The sequence below is a fragment of the Anopheles marshallii genome, chromosome 3 (genome assembly GCF_943734725.1).
Source record: "Anopheles marshallii chromosome 3, idAnoMarsDA_429_01, whole genome shotgun sequence".
Lineage (NCBI taxonomy): Eukaryota > Metazoa > Arthropoda > Insecta > Diptera > Culicidae > Anopheles > Anopheles marshallii.
The window spans coordinates 47,225,056-47,241,006 of NC_071327.1; the positions used below are offsets into that span (position 1 = coordinate 47,225,056).

Here is a 15,951-nt window from a genome sequence, read left to right on the forward strand (position 1 = left end):
TCAAAGACGGTCATTACGAATCGTCGCGCCTGCGGCAGTAGTTGCAGCACATGACACGGTACCTTCAAATCATCCTTGCGCTTGGCGGCATTCGCTTGCAGGCTCTGGAAAGAATGCCTCTGGCTATCGTAGTCTACCAGCTTACGGCCACGTTTGTCGATCTTTTTCTGCAATGAAAAAAAAAAACATTTCGTATACAATACGGGATTATCAAAAAAATTCGCAAGAAATTTACCTTCATTTCCGGAAACTGTAACGCGTAGGTGTCCAGCTGCTTCAGCACCTGATCGGCCAGCTTGTACGAAAACTGCTGGTACTGTGTATCGATGGTTTTGGTCTGACCGTACAGCACTTCCGAACCGGTCCACTGGCTTTCGTATACTTCGGTTATGGCATCCATTAGGCTTTTCGAGGCATTTTGTACGGCTGGACAATCAATGGAAACAAAGATCAGAAAACGAGCGATACGGGGAGACTGAAATAAAACAGCAGGAATACAACATACCACGAACACATCTGATGTAGTTGCTGAACTCTTTCTGCAGCCTAGTGGCACAGGTGTGCTGTCGGTTAAAGTTTGTCAAATGCTCGTCGAAAATTTCATCTGCCGTCCGATCGACTTTGCCGAGATTTTGTAGAAGCTGTGGGAAAAGAGAACGGAAAATTTCATTTAGTAAATTAATGTTTTCTGCGTTAGCACGCATGAAAATGTAATGAATTTTTAAATTCACACCGTTATGGGCCCGGCAAGATTCAATGGCCGCGCGTTCTTTGAACATGTTCCCATTAAAAGAATTACATGAATCATGTCACAGGCATGGGCACTACCGGTATTGCAAACGGAGCAGTATGATTCGGCTAAAAATATTACCACCCAGCGCAGCATAAGGCCAACCCCTCACCGAAACCAAACAACAATCCTGACTGAAGAAACACGATATTCTTCACTAAAAGCTGGTGCTACCAAGTGAAAAAAAAAATTACTAACGCACCGGTACGGTCAACTAGCGGCACAAGCACCGCCACGGATATGTTTGATTTCATTTTATTTTTTATTTTGCAAATAGTGAAGAGAGAGAAAAAAGAAACGATGCTTTAACAAGCGGATGCTTTTGCGAGCCGGTCAGAAAAATGGGACAGTCCGTTAGAGTCGCTACTAAATTTAGCTAGCACAAAATTAACAGTCCCTCGGTGTGCCCTGGGTGTGCAAGTGTGGTGACAGTTGGATTTTAAACTTATAATTTCTATACGAAACTCCTCAATTGTAGATGGGCGGAATGTGATTTAAAAATGGCAATATAGTGTACCCGTAAAGGTTTAATAAATAAATTTATTTCTAAAATAAATAAACCTCAACTGGAAGACACTATTTTGCTATTAAAGCTAACATATTAAACAATTTCAGTTTGTATTCTTTGCTCAGTTGCAAATCTCTCACCGATCACATGATAACAGCGCCGGTACTGTTCGGTTCGCCACGTGACTTCCCGCATCCAGTACGGGAATTGAGCACTGACACAGCATCACACAGCAGTACCGCTAGCAGCGGGGGGGAAGTAGTTTTATGATCGTTTCTACCTCGGTGTGTTTCACACACAACAGCAGCATATGATAAACTCACAAACCTCCCATGGCCAAGGTTTGAGGGTGAACATTTATTTATTAATACACACGTGTGAAATCATATGCGCTTGTTAGCAATAACGTTTACCCTTGCAATACGAAAGCCAACTTCTCCAGTTCCAGATCCCAATTGGCTGAAAAGTTGGCTATTGGATACCGAAGTGTGTTCCCGACGGGTTTTACATCGCTTGCTGAATACATCTTTCCACATAAGCCGTTTTGTGAGGTATGTTAATCAAACGACGGTTTACCTTCCCGGCAGTAGGCAAGTGTACTTCAGGGTACGGAATGAGCACTAACAAACCCAATGGAAAACATGTGTGTGTGTATGATAGGTAAGTGTAAAGAAGAGGTAAAGCTCCCCCTTGCATCTCTAATGCTGATGATGGGGGCAGTCACGTGAACGCCAATTGCATGTGACGGTGAGAGTGCTCGGTGGGACATGTGGTCAGTTTTAAGAGGAATTCACAACCGAGATGTTGATGAGAAAAATAAACCAACCACCAAATCCCCATTAAGCTTTTATATATTCCAGTCATCCAAATGGCAGATAGGTGCCTCGCACAGTCAGTGAGAAAGTTGATCCATCCATTCCGCGCATTAGAAGCCATATCTCTAACGTATGTTTAATGGATTTTGTAGTACTTTCTTTACCTGTGCAAGTGAGCATTTTTTAAATTTGTTTTTATAGTTAAAATAAGCATCAATGGCCACGCTTGTTAAACTTAAATAAAACTCCTAGATTCGGGAATAAAAATTATCTTTGAATGTTCCGCTTTTAGATTCGAGAATTGTCCAAATATTTCTTTTACGCAAAGCCATCAGCTCAGCATAACTGGAGATACAAACACACGAACCATCGAAACTCCACCATCTTATCCCCATGGCCAAACTGATAACCTACATTTCCGGCCGCCTTTTTTGCCAACGTTTGACGCCGCAACGCCATTCGAATTGGGCACCACCACCAGGTGGCGGTACGCCATTTCGGATCGTGAGGAACATTGCACACACATTGGGTGTATGTGGGAACTATCACAGTAATTACACCTACACCGAGACCCCACCCCGTACATGCGTATATAGTAGCTTGCGCTTCAACTTGCTTTAATGTTGTTTGCCATTAAACAACAACAATCCAGCGCACCACACACTTTGGTGGCCACCTTCGATATGGTGCTCATTTGAATGTTTATTGTCCAATTACGTTGGTGCTTTTGTGTTTGTGTGTACGCGTTTTTTTCTGTTTTGTTTTTGCTTTTTGCATTACCCAATTGTAGGCTTTGGTTGCTTTTTTCTGGTGCCATTTGATCTGATTTCGGCTTTTTTAGGTAATTTTTTTGCAACAAAGATATCAACAATACTTTTAGTATTGTTAAATAAATTTTAAATATTTAATAAAAAAAAAATTTGATGATAACTAGCAGACAACAAACAAATAATAATTAAGTTGAATCAACAAAAGTAAGCAAGGACAAGATAGGTAACCAATAGAACGAGTAAAGAAAACGAAACCAGACAACCTAAAAGTGAGAGTAACTCTCTCTTTCTTTCACTTTAAAGGGCAAGAATAGACACTTGCACCTTTGCTCTAGCCTAGTGGGCTTCGCTACAAGCACAAAATCTAGTTTCCCGCGCCCAACCAGAACCGGCTCCAGTGGGTTTTGCACCGCACCCAAGCAAAACCCAACCCAACGGTACCCTCCCTGTTTAATCGCAATACAACTGGTGCAACTGGTTAGCAGGTTAGACAGGGCCGGTGCATCAGGGTGTCTGCTTGTGTATGTTTTCAAATGACCAACTTAAAGAAACCAGTTTTCCCTCCCAACAGTTCAGGCAATGTGTGGAGAAAAATCTCGGACCAATCTCAACGTCAAGATATGCACGAAATCGAAAGCAAAATACAGTCCCAGAGAGTTCTGGTTGCATTGTTTGTTAATGCTTCGGCGAACTGACCCAGCTGTTGGTGAGGGCCGTGACCATCAAATGCGCTTTAGTTTGTTTTTTTTTTGCACGTGAGTTGATTGTATGTTTGAAGGATTTTCCGCTTCTTTTGCATGCTGGAATGTACGCGTGTGAGGTGTTATTGGAGCTTTTGATGGATCTGAAAATCGTGACCGGTAAATAATTGCCACTCTCAAGCGAGCCGGGTTGGCAGCAAACAGCAAACAATTAGCGGAAGTAGCAACACTGCCCCTGTGCATTGGCTGTACTGGTTGGCATATTTGAAGGGTTATTAACTACTTTCGGTCAAGTTCTTTGTAAATTGTAAATCTGTTTTTTTCCTGTCCATTACTGTATAATTAATCGTTGCTTTCAGGTGGGCTTACATCAGCCAAGAATTGATCGTGACACTTTCTCTTTCTTGGACTCCTTGGAGTGGCGCAAGTGTGTACTCTAGGTGATGTCAGACATAGAGTGACTTACTAGAGATGTATATATTTTATCTGAATGAATGAATCTCAATCGCTATTTCAAAGATTTATCAGTTGCCCAAACACGGGCCCAACTACCATTCCGCTTTAGGCCTCCAAGGGGCATGATCCGCCACTGATCAAAGGTTTCATGAGTCTTTTGAGAATCGATTCGTGATTTGATTGACTCTGCAGTAAAATTTTATATCAATGACGCTTCTCAAAAGATTAATTAAGCTGTTCATTAAAATAACGTGATGATAAGCATTTAAATGGCGGCATGATGATTTTTAGAAATTTTAACATCTTTCCACACTTTCACATTGTAACGCCTTCGGGTGTCAATTGTTTGATTGTTGGATGGCAATAAAAATAGAGAAAATTGGTGACATTCCTTTTGACATTAAAAAAAAAACACTCTCAAAGTGTTTGCCTCTCAAGCAATTTATCAGCGCTAGACGACAGCACCGGGCTTAAGCCTCGGTTTGTTGTTGGTTAGGAATGTAAGGAATCTGTGCGTCCGACCAGATAAAGGTAGGTCATCTGCTGCATCACACACCAAGCATGGGCGATAACAACAGCGCACGTTTAACGGCTTGCGCACACTTTTAACCGGCCGGATACCGTTGTTTTCCTTGGCGGTTTAATTAACAGCCGCCGTTTGATGCATATACGCTGCAACGGCACTAACGAAACAAACACGCGGCAACCGTCGGTATCAACAAACAAACGCTACGGGAAGAAAGTTTTTGTTCCACGGTCACAACAACAGCAACAACAAGGCCAACTCACACTGGCAACGTATAAAACCTACGACCGACCTCACCGGGAATGACACGCGGGTCGTCGGAACAGGTTCCCGACCGTGCCGTGACACATCCCCGGGAAGTAACCACCAGGAGAAAGTTCCCACACTTTTACCTCCTCCTCCCTTGTTGAATTCGTTCCGCACGTGTCACCCAATCAGGGTTCGGTTGTGCGTACCGGGCACGAATGGTTCGAACCACCACCGGAGGTTCGATATTCGATCTGAGATTTCGACCTCACACCCGTGACCGTCTTTCGATTGCAAATCGTCACGGTCAGGGCTCGAGCGTTTTACCCTGCGAGGGTTTGTAGATCCATATTTTCTACGCTCTTCACACTTCCATCCATGCCATGGTTCGTTTGCGCATTAACTGGGAGTCATTGGTACAGGCAAAGGTTTCCATTTCACTCAAAGTCCTCGGTTGAAAGACCTGCAGAAGATGGGGATCCCTTCCAAATCAGGAACGGCATACGGGTGCCTTTGGTGGAGATGCAGTGCCCATTTTGGGGGGGATACTCAACAGGTCGGAAACAGGTTTTTCGATCTCAGCTTCAGGGTTCGTTGTGTGTATGTGTGTGTGTGTGTTTTTTTTTTGGCCGGCCGGCGTTAACGACACGGCATGTTTCGGTGAAAGGCGATGGTGGTCACTAGTCGATGGAAGAAAGGCACGACCAAGAGTGTCCATGTGTGGCGTGGACACGAATTCGGTGTCAGTCAACCCGACCAGGAATGCAAACAAACAGCATAAACGTCCAAACACCAACAACCGTTGCCGAAAGCATTGATAATTGTAGTTTTGGGGATTTTTAAAAAGGCACGAAAAAGAATAAAATTATTTGTAAGTAAGCTAAACTAGATCACGTTTGAAATGTTCGATTATTCGAAATCGAGTTATTAAGATCGCTGGGAGAAAGGTTCCAATATGTCAAGAGTTTGCTTGATCGTATCATTTCTTACAAATACAGTCCATTCCGCTCGTGATCCCAAAATTTTGTCAATTTGTGTAATTTTCTATATAGAATTGAAATTTGTATTTGTCAAATTTCAAATTTTCCCAAAGATACATTACATTTTGATATTAAAAATATTAATTTTGGTAAAAATTTACTCTAATTGTTGAAAGAAACGTAAAAATATCAATTATTAATGTGCTTCGTAACGTGAAACGAAGGAATCGATCACTGAATACTAACTACAAACGATATTATAAAGGGAATCCGAGTTATACGAATTTTTCTGGCACGCATTAATCGCGTAACTCGGGCAAAGACTGTGATCAAATAGTCTACGGAGTCTCTTAACGACTTCCTATACTTTAGGCTAATTTTTTTTGTATGCATTTTGACGTTTCCAGCCTTAATCGCTGTAAGCTCCCCATACATATTGGTAAGCCAGAAGAGCAAGGGTAATGAGGATTAGATCGTTTTTCTAGTGAAAGCTTCTGTCTTAATGTCCCAAAAGGATGATTTTAACAATGAGCTATATAAATTACTTCAAATGAATTAAAGGTAAATTTCTAAGCTATAGTTGGTTTTCCTCAAATTGTGGTTCCGAATGAATGATATTGTAGATAATTCTTTATGTCAAAATGCTATGTCCTTTACCAATCTCTTCAGAATGATACAACCTGGATCTATTGGACATCGCTGTAAATCCGAAAAATGTAGCGGCATTGCTCACAAAATGTCAAAATGTGATGTTTTGCAACAAAATACCATACACAAGACTTGGTTTTGATGCTGCAAAAGTGATATAACTCAAGCCGAGTAAATAAACGTATGATCAACACGTCTTTAGGCTGATTTATATTTTCGGCCCATTAAAATCACGGCCTTCCTGTTGCGGTGGGTTTGGGTGAAGATTATCAAAACTTGACGTCATGCCGTGATTCAAAATGTGCGCGCGCTCCCGGTACCGACCGTTTCCAGATGGCGGAAAATGCGAATCCATTCCCAGCCCCAAGAGTTGTGAAGTTGCTTTGAGGTTTTGTTTGTGTGTATTTATTTATTTTTGCATCCCACTTTCCAATCCCGCACTCAGCGGTGTTGGTTCGTGCACGGAACGGTGGGGTATTCGATCAAAGAACGAACGGAGCGAACGATGATCACCACAAATCTAGCTCGTTGCACACTTGTACAAACCAAATGGGGGAGAAAAATGCTGCCAAACTGTTACCACTTGCAGCAATTGGAGCTTGCCGTTGCACAGCATCATGAATATCGCGATTCAACTTGTCGGATCCGATCGCAAAACTGTGATACTGGTTAGGTTGGAGCTGAAAAAAGCGATGCCGGGCGGATTGCTTTATCACGGTGATCTGCCATTTTTACGACAAATCACTACTAGCTAGGAGCGATTGGAGGCCTTTTGATGTTGCGAAAAAGAAAAACGAAGCAAAATGTTTTTCTTATTTTATTTTCGTGATAAACGCGCTTTCCAACCCGATCCGCGTTGTTGTGGTGCAATAAAAACGGTTGAAGGATGTTTTGTTTTTGTTTGTTTGTACGCTGGCATTTTGGGGGGAGTTCCGCAACCGAACCTGCCGGGGCGCGTGAAAGTGAACGCATTTTGCAGTCGGACCCTCTTTTCCATCCGGTTTGGCACACTCGGTGCCGGGAAAATCATCACCGATGAGATGTTTAGCACCAACGCGTTTAGGGCTGGAATTTAATGGGATCGCTGAACGATCGCCAGCTGGGAAATGAACTATTACCCGTTTCGCGGGGGTTGGCAATACGATAAGGCAATTAAAATACTATTTCCCGGATATCGAAGAATATTAGTGGGGGTTGTTTTCTCGAAGTAGGGGAAAGTTTCTTGATGTGTCTTGACGGTTAAGACGGTGCTTACAAGCATCTTCATGCATCGGTACGACATTGAAGCATGGGCAGGAAAACAAGTATCAGAAGAAAATAAAAGCAAAGCTTTCTCTACATTTGTTTTCATGTATAAAGATTTTTGTTACTCAACTTCAGCAAAACAATCGAATCGTTAGAAACCATCAAAACAACAGCGTACTGCATTAAGCTTGAGATTTTCCTGCTTTTGTATTGATCAATGCACCCTTAAAGAAGAAAAAAAAAACCAAACGGGTGGTTTATGTTATCGATGAGTTTTGCCCTTACTTTTTTTTAAGTAAAGAGTTCAGTAAGGGGGGGTGGAAATGTTGCAACAGAATTTTCATTTTCTCACCCAACCCAAACCACCTCCAAATACGATTGAATAAGCAAAAATGCACTACGTTTTCCCCTATTAAGTACTCGAGATTGAAAGAAAACAAAACAAAATGAGTGATAAATAAAATCAAACCGGCATATTTCTGCCCTCGAGGGTGAGATGAGCCGAACCCCAGGTGTGTACCAAAGGCAAGTGAAAGTTGGCCGAAACTAGAGGCTGAAGTTTTACCGGTGCCCCCCGGAAGCGTTATGCGGAAAACGAAGGGAAGACGATGCGCGTTACTTTCCTCACTGCTGGAGATGGTCCCATCTACGGTTAGTGCTATTTTCGGTAGCACAATTTCGTAAGTGGGTGGGTGTGATTTTCCTCACATTCGTGCCTGTGCCGCAGTGAGTTCCTTCGTGCTTTTGTTGGGTTCTGCTCTGTACCGCTGTGTGTGTTTCCGTCCCTCGAAAGGTGCAACGTCACGATGTAACCTTGAGAGGGAAATTTAAGCTGCACCAGCCCCGGCTTACTGCCAAACGGGCTCTATCGTCTATTTCCGATGCAAGAAAAGTGCCCAACCGGCGGCTTCCACTTGGGTAGAAGCTGCCGACGTTCTGCTCGGTGCAGACACGCGGGAGTAAGCCATTAAAGGCCACGACGACGATGAGCGGGCACATTTCTCACGCCGTAGGCCACCAGCCAAATAAAACAAAAAAAAACAGCTCCCCTTTGCTCAAACACCGGAAAATGGTAAACAAAACAGAAATGCGTGGTACCATGGTGGATCGATCGGGCGAAGAGTAAGGGCGCGTGATCGCGGACCCGGTGGAAAATGGGCGGAAATTTTTAAACACCGTTACCATCGCATGCTCGTTGACGGGCTGCGGTACGTTATGAGAAAATTGCCCATTTTAAGGGCGCACAATGATTATCTTTAAATTTAATGCCAAGCATCAATGGCTTTGGAGAGCTTTATTTTGTGTGTGCCGGTGGATCGGTTTTCAAGCATTCACAGGTTGTGTATAGCGGGAAACGGTTGCGTGCCCGTGCCCGTGCAAGAAAAGGGTAAGAATCGGATTTAAAAGTCACCGGTGGGTCGATAAATGGAGCACGGGTTTGTAAATTTGGCCGTGCCCAATTAGAAAGCTTTCACCTATTAGGCTGATGCAATAGGATAGGATATCGTTGGTAAAGTGGGATGATACTTCTCCAACTCATTAGTCATATGGTTTCGTCGAAATTCGTGCAGAAGTAATGTAAGCATGTCACCGTCCCTCGTTTTAGCCACTTTCTCCTGGTAGAAATCAAACAATTCCCATAGGCATCTATTTGCAATAGTTTACGCGATATATTCATCATGACTGATAGCACCAATTAAAAAAGTTGAGCAGTTTTTGCCTTTGAAAGTTTAGAAGCTTGGATAATGACATATTTGCAACAATCGGGGCAATCGTTACGTAAGTATGAAAGCGACATCTCGTTACCGACTGCCGGCAAAACACCCAAAACAGATAGCTACGATCGTAGCGTCATGGTCAAGTTGAGCGAAAAACATGTTTCGGCCTTACACTACAACGACAATACAGGACAGGCTCCGTGGTCGACACGAGTACGCGAGTTACCAGTCTTTTTCCAGCACCGCCAAAGAATCGCTTGTTGCACACGCGTGTACACTACTGCTGAGCTCGGTAAAAAAACATACGTACGTACATCTTGTCGCTGATAAAGTTGAAGTTTTCTGGTTCGTTTGCCATTGCTGTTATGGTTTTATCGCTATAATTGGATCGTAAAACATCGTTTATGGGCAGAAAAAATGCCATGCGTGCAGCTGTGTGTGCTAGTGGCTCAGGAGGCGAAGATATGAAGTTAGGTTTTATCTGATTGTTGAGGAGTTTCAAAACTTGTGTCAATAGTTAATAGTTGAGATATTTCCATCTACTAGAAAATACATGGTAAACGAGCAAGCCCGGGATAAGGCTTTGGCCCCAAAGAAAAAATCCTATTACTGATTCGAATAAATGACTGCTCCTTGCATACTATGCCCCAGGTTTGGTTTTTGTTTGCTGTTTTGTTTTGGTTTGTACTTTCAGCTTTTTGTTTGATTGTTTAAAGATTTTTTTTTAGTTTATACCCTTTTTATACGCTCTTTATCTAATGGATTTAGAGATCTTGGTATGGTGTCATAGTACCTCGGAAGCACTAACCACTCGTTCTCTAATGGTAGGTAGATACATCTGGCTAACATTTAACATTTTTTTAGAGCGACCTCTAAGTTCCTACCACGTGTTTCTTATAAAATTTCCCTGGCACATGGTGAAAACTGCTGCTTTGTATAGCTCTGTTTCTTTGCCACACTTATTATGAATTTGAGGACAGTTTGGTGATAAAGCTGATAGAACCGGTACGAAATCCCTTTAGTACTATTTCCCTGTAACAAGGATTGATTATCCGGTACTTTCAATTCAATCAATTGCCCTATTCTTTCAATGCACTATTTTGTATATGACCTCTAAAGATCGAGTGCCATGATCATTAAAGTCAAATACAGTAGAACGTCGATCATCCGGGGCCTGATTAATCGGCGGGTGGATAAAAAATGAAAGCTAACAGAATTAAATTCAAACATTTTGGTAACGTTCAACCAGTTGACCCGAGAGGAACTCGAGTGTTTTCTGTGAAGAGTTGATCTAATTAAACTCCCTGGAAAATGTTCCATAATGTTAATGAACAATAACTGCTAAAATTAAACACATATGAATGCTTTTACCTTTGACCTGTCATCTTCATCTTCCGTTGCACGTACAAATCTGAAGGACCTGTTATCCGTGGAAATCGATTAACCGGCATGCGGACGATTCGCAGTTGCCCAGATAATCGATGTTCTACTGTATCTCATATTTGTCGTAAGCTCGTTTCGTCAACACCTAGTCAGCTAATTGTGTACCTTAACATTAATCGTCCGTCCTAGGTGTTCTGATCAGTTCAGGCCTAGACATTGGTTGCAGGTTGGAGAAGAAGTAGCCCGGCAAATAATGCCTACAAAACAGACCTGAATCTGGACCTTAAAATGCTATAACTTTACAACAGATTAAACTTTTAATTACATAAAAAATACATAAGAAATGCATAAGGCATGATTTGACCATGGTAAACGAAATACATAAATAAAATGTTGTTCATCAAAATATTCTTTAATACTTTGGAGAACAATTGAGGCAAACGTTAGAACCAAAAACAAATGAGAAATTTTAACCATTTTAGTGTCATTGGAGAGCTGGTAGAAACAATTTAAACATTTCCATACATTTATCCAGCTACTAATGCTGCTATACTAACTACAGAGATATTTAGCTTTAAATTTTTTTGTCTCTTAATGGAAAGATATATTTTCCTTTTCAAGATAGGGTACAGTACCCGAGAGTCAAGGACCCCTTTGGAAAGTCCTAATCTGCTGATAGAATTTATTTTTAAATGATAAAATTGAAGCAACTAAATTCGATGCAAATTGTATGAAAAACATTTCGATCTATTTAATAATCAATTCTTTAAGAAATTCAAATTTAATCAGGCTTCTCAAGATTTTAAAATGATTCTTAATTTATTAGTACCCAAACTATTTAGCACATTTAAACTTTAAGCTTGGAACGTCTCTAGCAATTAATGTAGGCACATTCTTATACTTTCATGTTTTGCGTGTTTCGCTTCGGTATGCAAACAACAAAACTGTAGGCCACACAAATATGGGCCACCAGGTAAGTGCACTCCAAAGGGGTACCACCTGTGACCGTGTGACGACCGTTTCGTGCTTGAATGGAAGCATGACCTCCTCCCCGTCTCAATGCTGCTGCTGACACACTTAAACGCTGCACATCTAGATTAATCGCTCCCGTTCTTGACGCGCGCTCGGCTCACGCGGAAGCACCCCAGCGGTGGGGTGTCGTGCGCCGACCATGCCAAAAGCAAAACGGAAAATAGACACGGTGAAAACTGCATAACGTCTTCAAGTGCTCCACAACAGAATGGAATGTGCAGGCACACCACCAGATCGCTCTTTTGGATGGGGAGTGCATTTTTCTGCCAGTGCAGGGTACTGGTGGCTAAGCTGCACCTAATAACAGCTCGGATGCATTGTGGAGCATAAGGAGAACCATCGAAACGAACACCCATTGACGATGGCACGAGGCGTATAGTTTTGGCCTTCCTTTTGGGATCACACTGGAACACTTTGATTAACAAACAAACGGCGGTTGATGGGCGTTTGTTTGGATGTGTCACAAAATTGGGTGCCTTGTTTAACGGGAGGCGCGCATCTTTCCGTAGGCCGCCACGAAGAGATTGTGTGGGTGGTAGACGGACAGCAACCAAACGGCAGGGGAAAGCAACGGGTGCAAATGTGCTTAAAAACTTGAAATACTTTTCCATTGAACCCATGAGCAAAGGCACACCGTCTCTGGCTGCAGATGCAGTGGGTTGAAGTTGAAAGCGAAACGCACGAGAGGGAGCAAAAAAATAGCATCCACACAACACCAACCAGCCCAAATTAGAACGTGGGAGAACCGGATGACCCTGAAGGGTGCTTACGATTGAATAGTTTGGTTGTGTGACTACCGGCGGCTCAGGTGCTGACGCCAAGGTGGGCAAAACTCCCACCACCACCACCCACCAGGATTAACGCGCGGAGGGCGCCACCGTGCAAAGACACCGAGAGTTTGTGAATAACCTTGCCAATGCTCTGCATAGGTTGATGTTGTCTGTTGCATTCCTTTTGGCATTTTTTTTTGTGTGCATAACAGTGCGACGAAAACACATAGAACAACAACAGTGTGATACTTTGGTGCGTGGCAAAACCGCCTCATCGAACCGGTTTTACGAGAGCTTTTGTTAGCCACGGGGTTTCAAACACAAATAACGCTGTGCCAAACTCCAATAAATGTAGATTGGTTAGAAAAAAAACGGTTAAGTTTCCTGAGTTGCGTGTCCTTCATTGTAGCTGCAGAAGTAGTGATCGATCCGTCACACGGAACAATCTGTCCTTCTGCGATCATTCCTGCACAATCTGACAATCGAATCTAATCGTGGAAATGTCCCAACGATACTTGCGCGCGTCAGATTCCTTGTTGCCCTTCGCACACCTATCGATGTTAAATTTAGCGCAGTTAGTAGGCTAATGGCAGGCAATCGGTCGGATTGTTAGTGCGGCATCGTATTCTTCTATCAAAACTAAGAAGCAAACAGCTATTACCAACTGCCCAACGGGACTAACACACCCTTGCAGGGTATGACTCTGGTCCTCAAAAATAAACCAACGAGTCTCCCAATTCGACTCGAAGATGGATTACTGGTTCGGTACGCGTTGAAGGTTGCATCGCCGACAGTACATTTCATGGTACTCGCTTTTAGCAGAAAGCCGCTCTGTTTCGCCACCAAGAAACTGTCACCGATACAGCCAGCACGTGACTATCGACAGGCCAATAGCTACAAAGTCTATGCCGTCCATTCCACGGCTTCGTCGTACTCATTTCACTGGCTTTTCTAATCTAATTTAATGCCACGCTAGAACAGCGTCTGCGGAACGCTGACAAAAAAAAGAGGTTAGCTCGGAGCAGAGAACGCTACGTTCGGGTAGTAGTATTTCGACCAGTAATTATCTGCACTTGAGCTGTCGTGTGTGTTTAGATGCCGATCCGATGAATAGGTCCGTGGATGGGCGCTTGTGGATGTTTGCTAGATATTGGGGAGCTGAGTGAAGGCTGCAACGTGATTTTAAGCGAATAGTGGTAAGCTTACCAATCCAAAAGCCGTGGGCAGGAAGAACGCACGGGATTTGTAAAGGTTCATTAGGCCGTCAATTTGGGGCAATGTGCAGTCTACTTAGTAGCAAAAATGGAGTTCAATTCTCAAGGTTTTATTGGAATTAGGCAGTTGTGGAGGGGTTCTGCTTATGAAAATCGATAACGGTTGTTGACGATGTTGATTTTCCGTGAAATGTGACAAATTGAAAAGTATCAATTATTAAAAACATCTCAAAATACCAATGTATGTACGTTTATAAGTAACATTTAGACATACTTTGGAATATTCGAAATGCTGTTGTGATCATTCCTTCATTTGAAAACCCCTGTAATATTGAGCCGTTTAATTTCGCTTACAACAAATGTTTCCCTTCTTTAATTTTAATTAACTGCATCAGCCAAAGGGTCAACCTCTATGAAAATATCGATTTTTATTTCTCTTGATCACCTCATAGCCTCAAACTTTCTCAACAACCGCTTTGAAATGAGGGTGAAAATTTCCAAAGCTACTTTTAACGCGATAATTCGTACTAAAGCGCACTATTAGAAATTGGGCGCTTCGTACCATTCCTCATCTTGCGCGGTGGATTTGCCTAATGGCTGTACGGGAAGTGGAATCGTGTTTCCTTCCGCCTTCGAACTGAACATCATTAGGCAGAGACGATGAAGTGAGCATGGCATGGGTCATAACAGCGCACGGGAATGTAAGCGATTCTCAATCGGCCAGACCAGATGTACAACACCACCACCATCACCCATCACAATGCAAATGAGCTATTTCCGTACCATTCGGGTTCAGGTGCATCCACCGATCCCACCTTCCTCCCGAATGGGGCGAACCTGGCCGCCACCACGCTACACCACAGCAAATCGATGTTGAAATGTGCGACCGTATCGTCTTCATCATCGGGTTGATAGGCCCGACCGCGAATATCGGTGGGTTTCGCATGCACGGGCGACATTTGCCATTCGCTAAACGCCAAACGCGAATTGGTAGCTCTAATCGTGAAAGTCTGCCGCGCCGGTGGAGAAAGGCCAAAGGCCTTATAATCTTGCATGCACCTTCGCCATCGATGGTGGCTTCGTGGTTCGTTAGCTTTCCCGTTCCTCTAAACGAAATTACACGATGAACGTATGGAAATTAGCGAATGCGCAGCAAGAGCTATCTTTTGCGACAGTGCATATATATGCATGATGCTTCCGCATGTTAAAAGGGAAATGATTTACACAAATTTGTATAAACCAGCTTTCTAATCATGGTGCGAGTGGGAAACACTAATTTGTTTATAGCGAAACAAGGCATTCCTTTCCTTCATGGACTATTCATCCTGTTTTCGGCTCATGAGATTATCCTTCTATCCTGCTATCTATTCATAAACAGCATAAAACATGAGCTCTGAGCTCTTTTGTAACACCTGCCAAACTAACTAGGCTTGTAAGAAGAGGTTCAGGTCTCTTCACCTTATACGTCACGTACAAGAGAAAGGAGAATAATAAGCTCTTAGGAACATTCGCGATTAGCACATTTTTGCGCCAGGGATATGGAAATGTATCTTCTTCAACATCCTTGAAAACAGTTCCATCCTAGACTTGTAAATAGAATCATGGACGATCGGCGTCCATGAGTCAATCCATGTCTTAGTATACGTTAAAGACAGAAACATTATTATACCAATGTAGGGCTGTTTTTCAGATAGATAGCCGCACCTTCGGAGATATTCAAAACTTCACCTAAATTGGTTCAAAGTGCAGCTCAGCATTGGATTTAGGCGGCCAACTGGTTAAAGTATAGTTTGAAGTAACTTCTCCACCCAAAGCAGCTGTCGCGATACTTGAGGTTGAGACTTTATAGCATTTTTATGGAATCTTTCTCGCCCAAGAGCTTTGTCCAGAGTTAGTAAAAATTATTAGTTGCTCCAGTGATATTTAGCAGTTTTGAAAAAAGCAGGAGTTACTAAAATGACCAACTATAAGAGGTATACGGTGACGACACTATTAAACTCGACTGTGGTGTGCTGATCATGTCATTAGAATGACACTGAGTGACCTAGGCCGTTAAATCCCTTTCAGCCATCTAAACGGGCAGTGGAGGGTTGGTAGACTCAATCTGGTGTAGAGCGATGACGTAGGAATTAGGTAATAACGAGTGACA

At 42.8% G+C, this 15,951-nt stretch overlaps 1 protein-coding gene across 1 annotated transcript in view; it reads right to left on the reverse strand.

Annotated features, from left to right (window-relative positions):
• Positions 1-15,951, reverse strand: part of LOC128711630 (myc box-dependent-interacting protein 1) — a 36,398-nt gene that overhangs the window by 6,513 nt on the left and 13,934 nt on the right. Inside the window, exons 2-4 of the mRNA XM_053806512.1 lie at positions 506-641; positions 236-426; positions 63-167 (exon numbers count right to left, since the gene is read on the reverse strand). Coding sequence (XP_053662487.1) covers positions 63-167; positions 236-426; positions 506-641 — 432 coding nt within the window. The remainder of the gene's footprint in view (positions 1-62; positions 168-235; positions 427-505; positions 642-15,951) is intronic.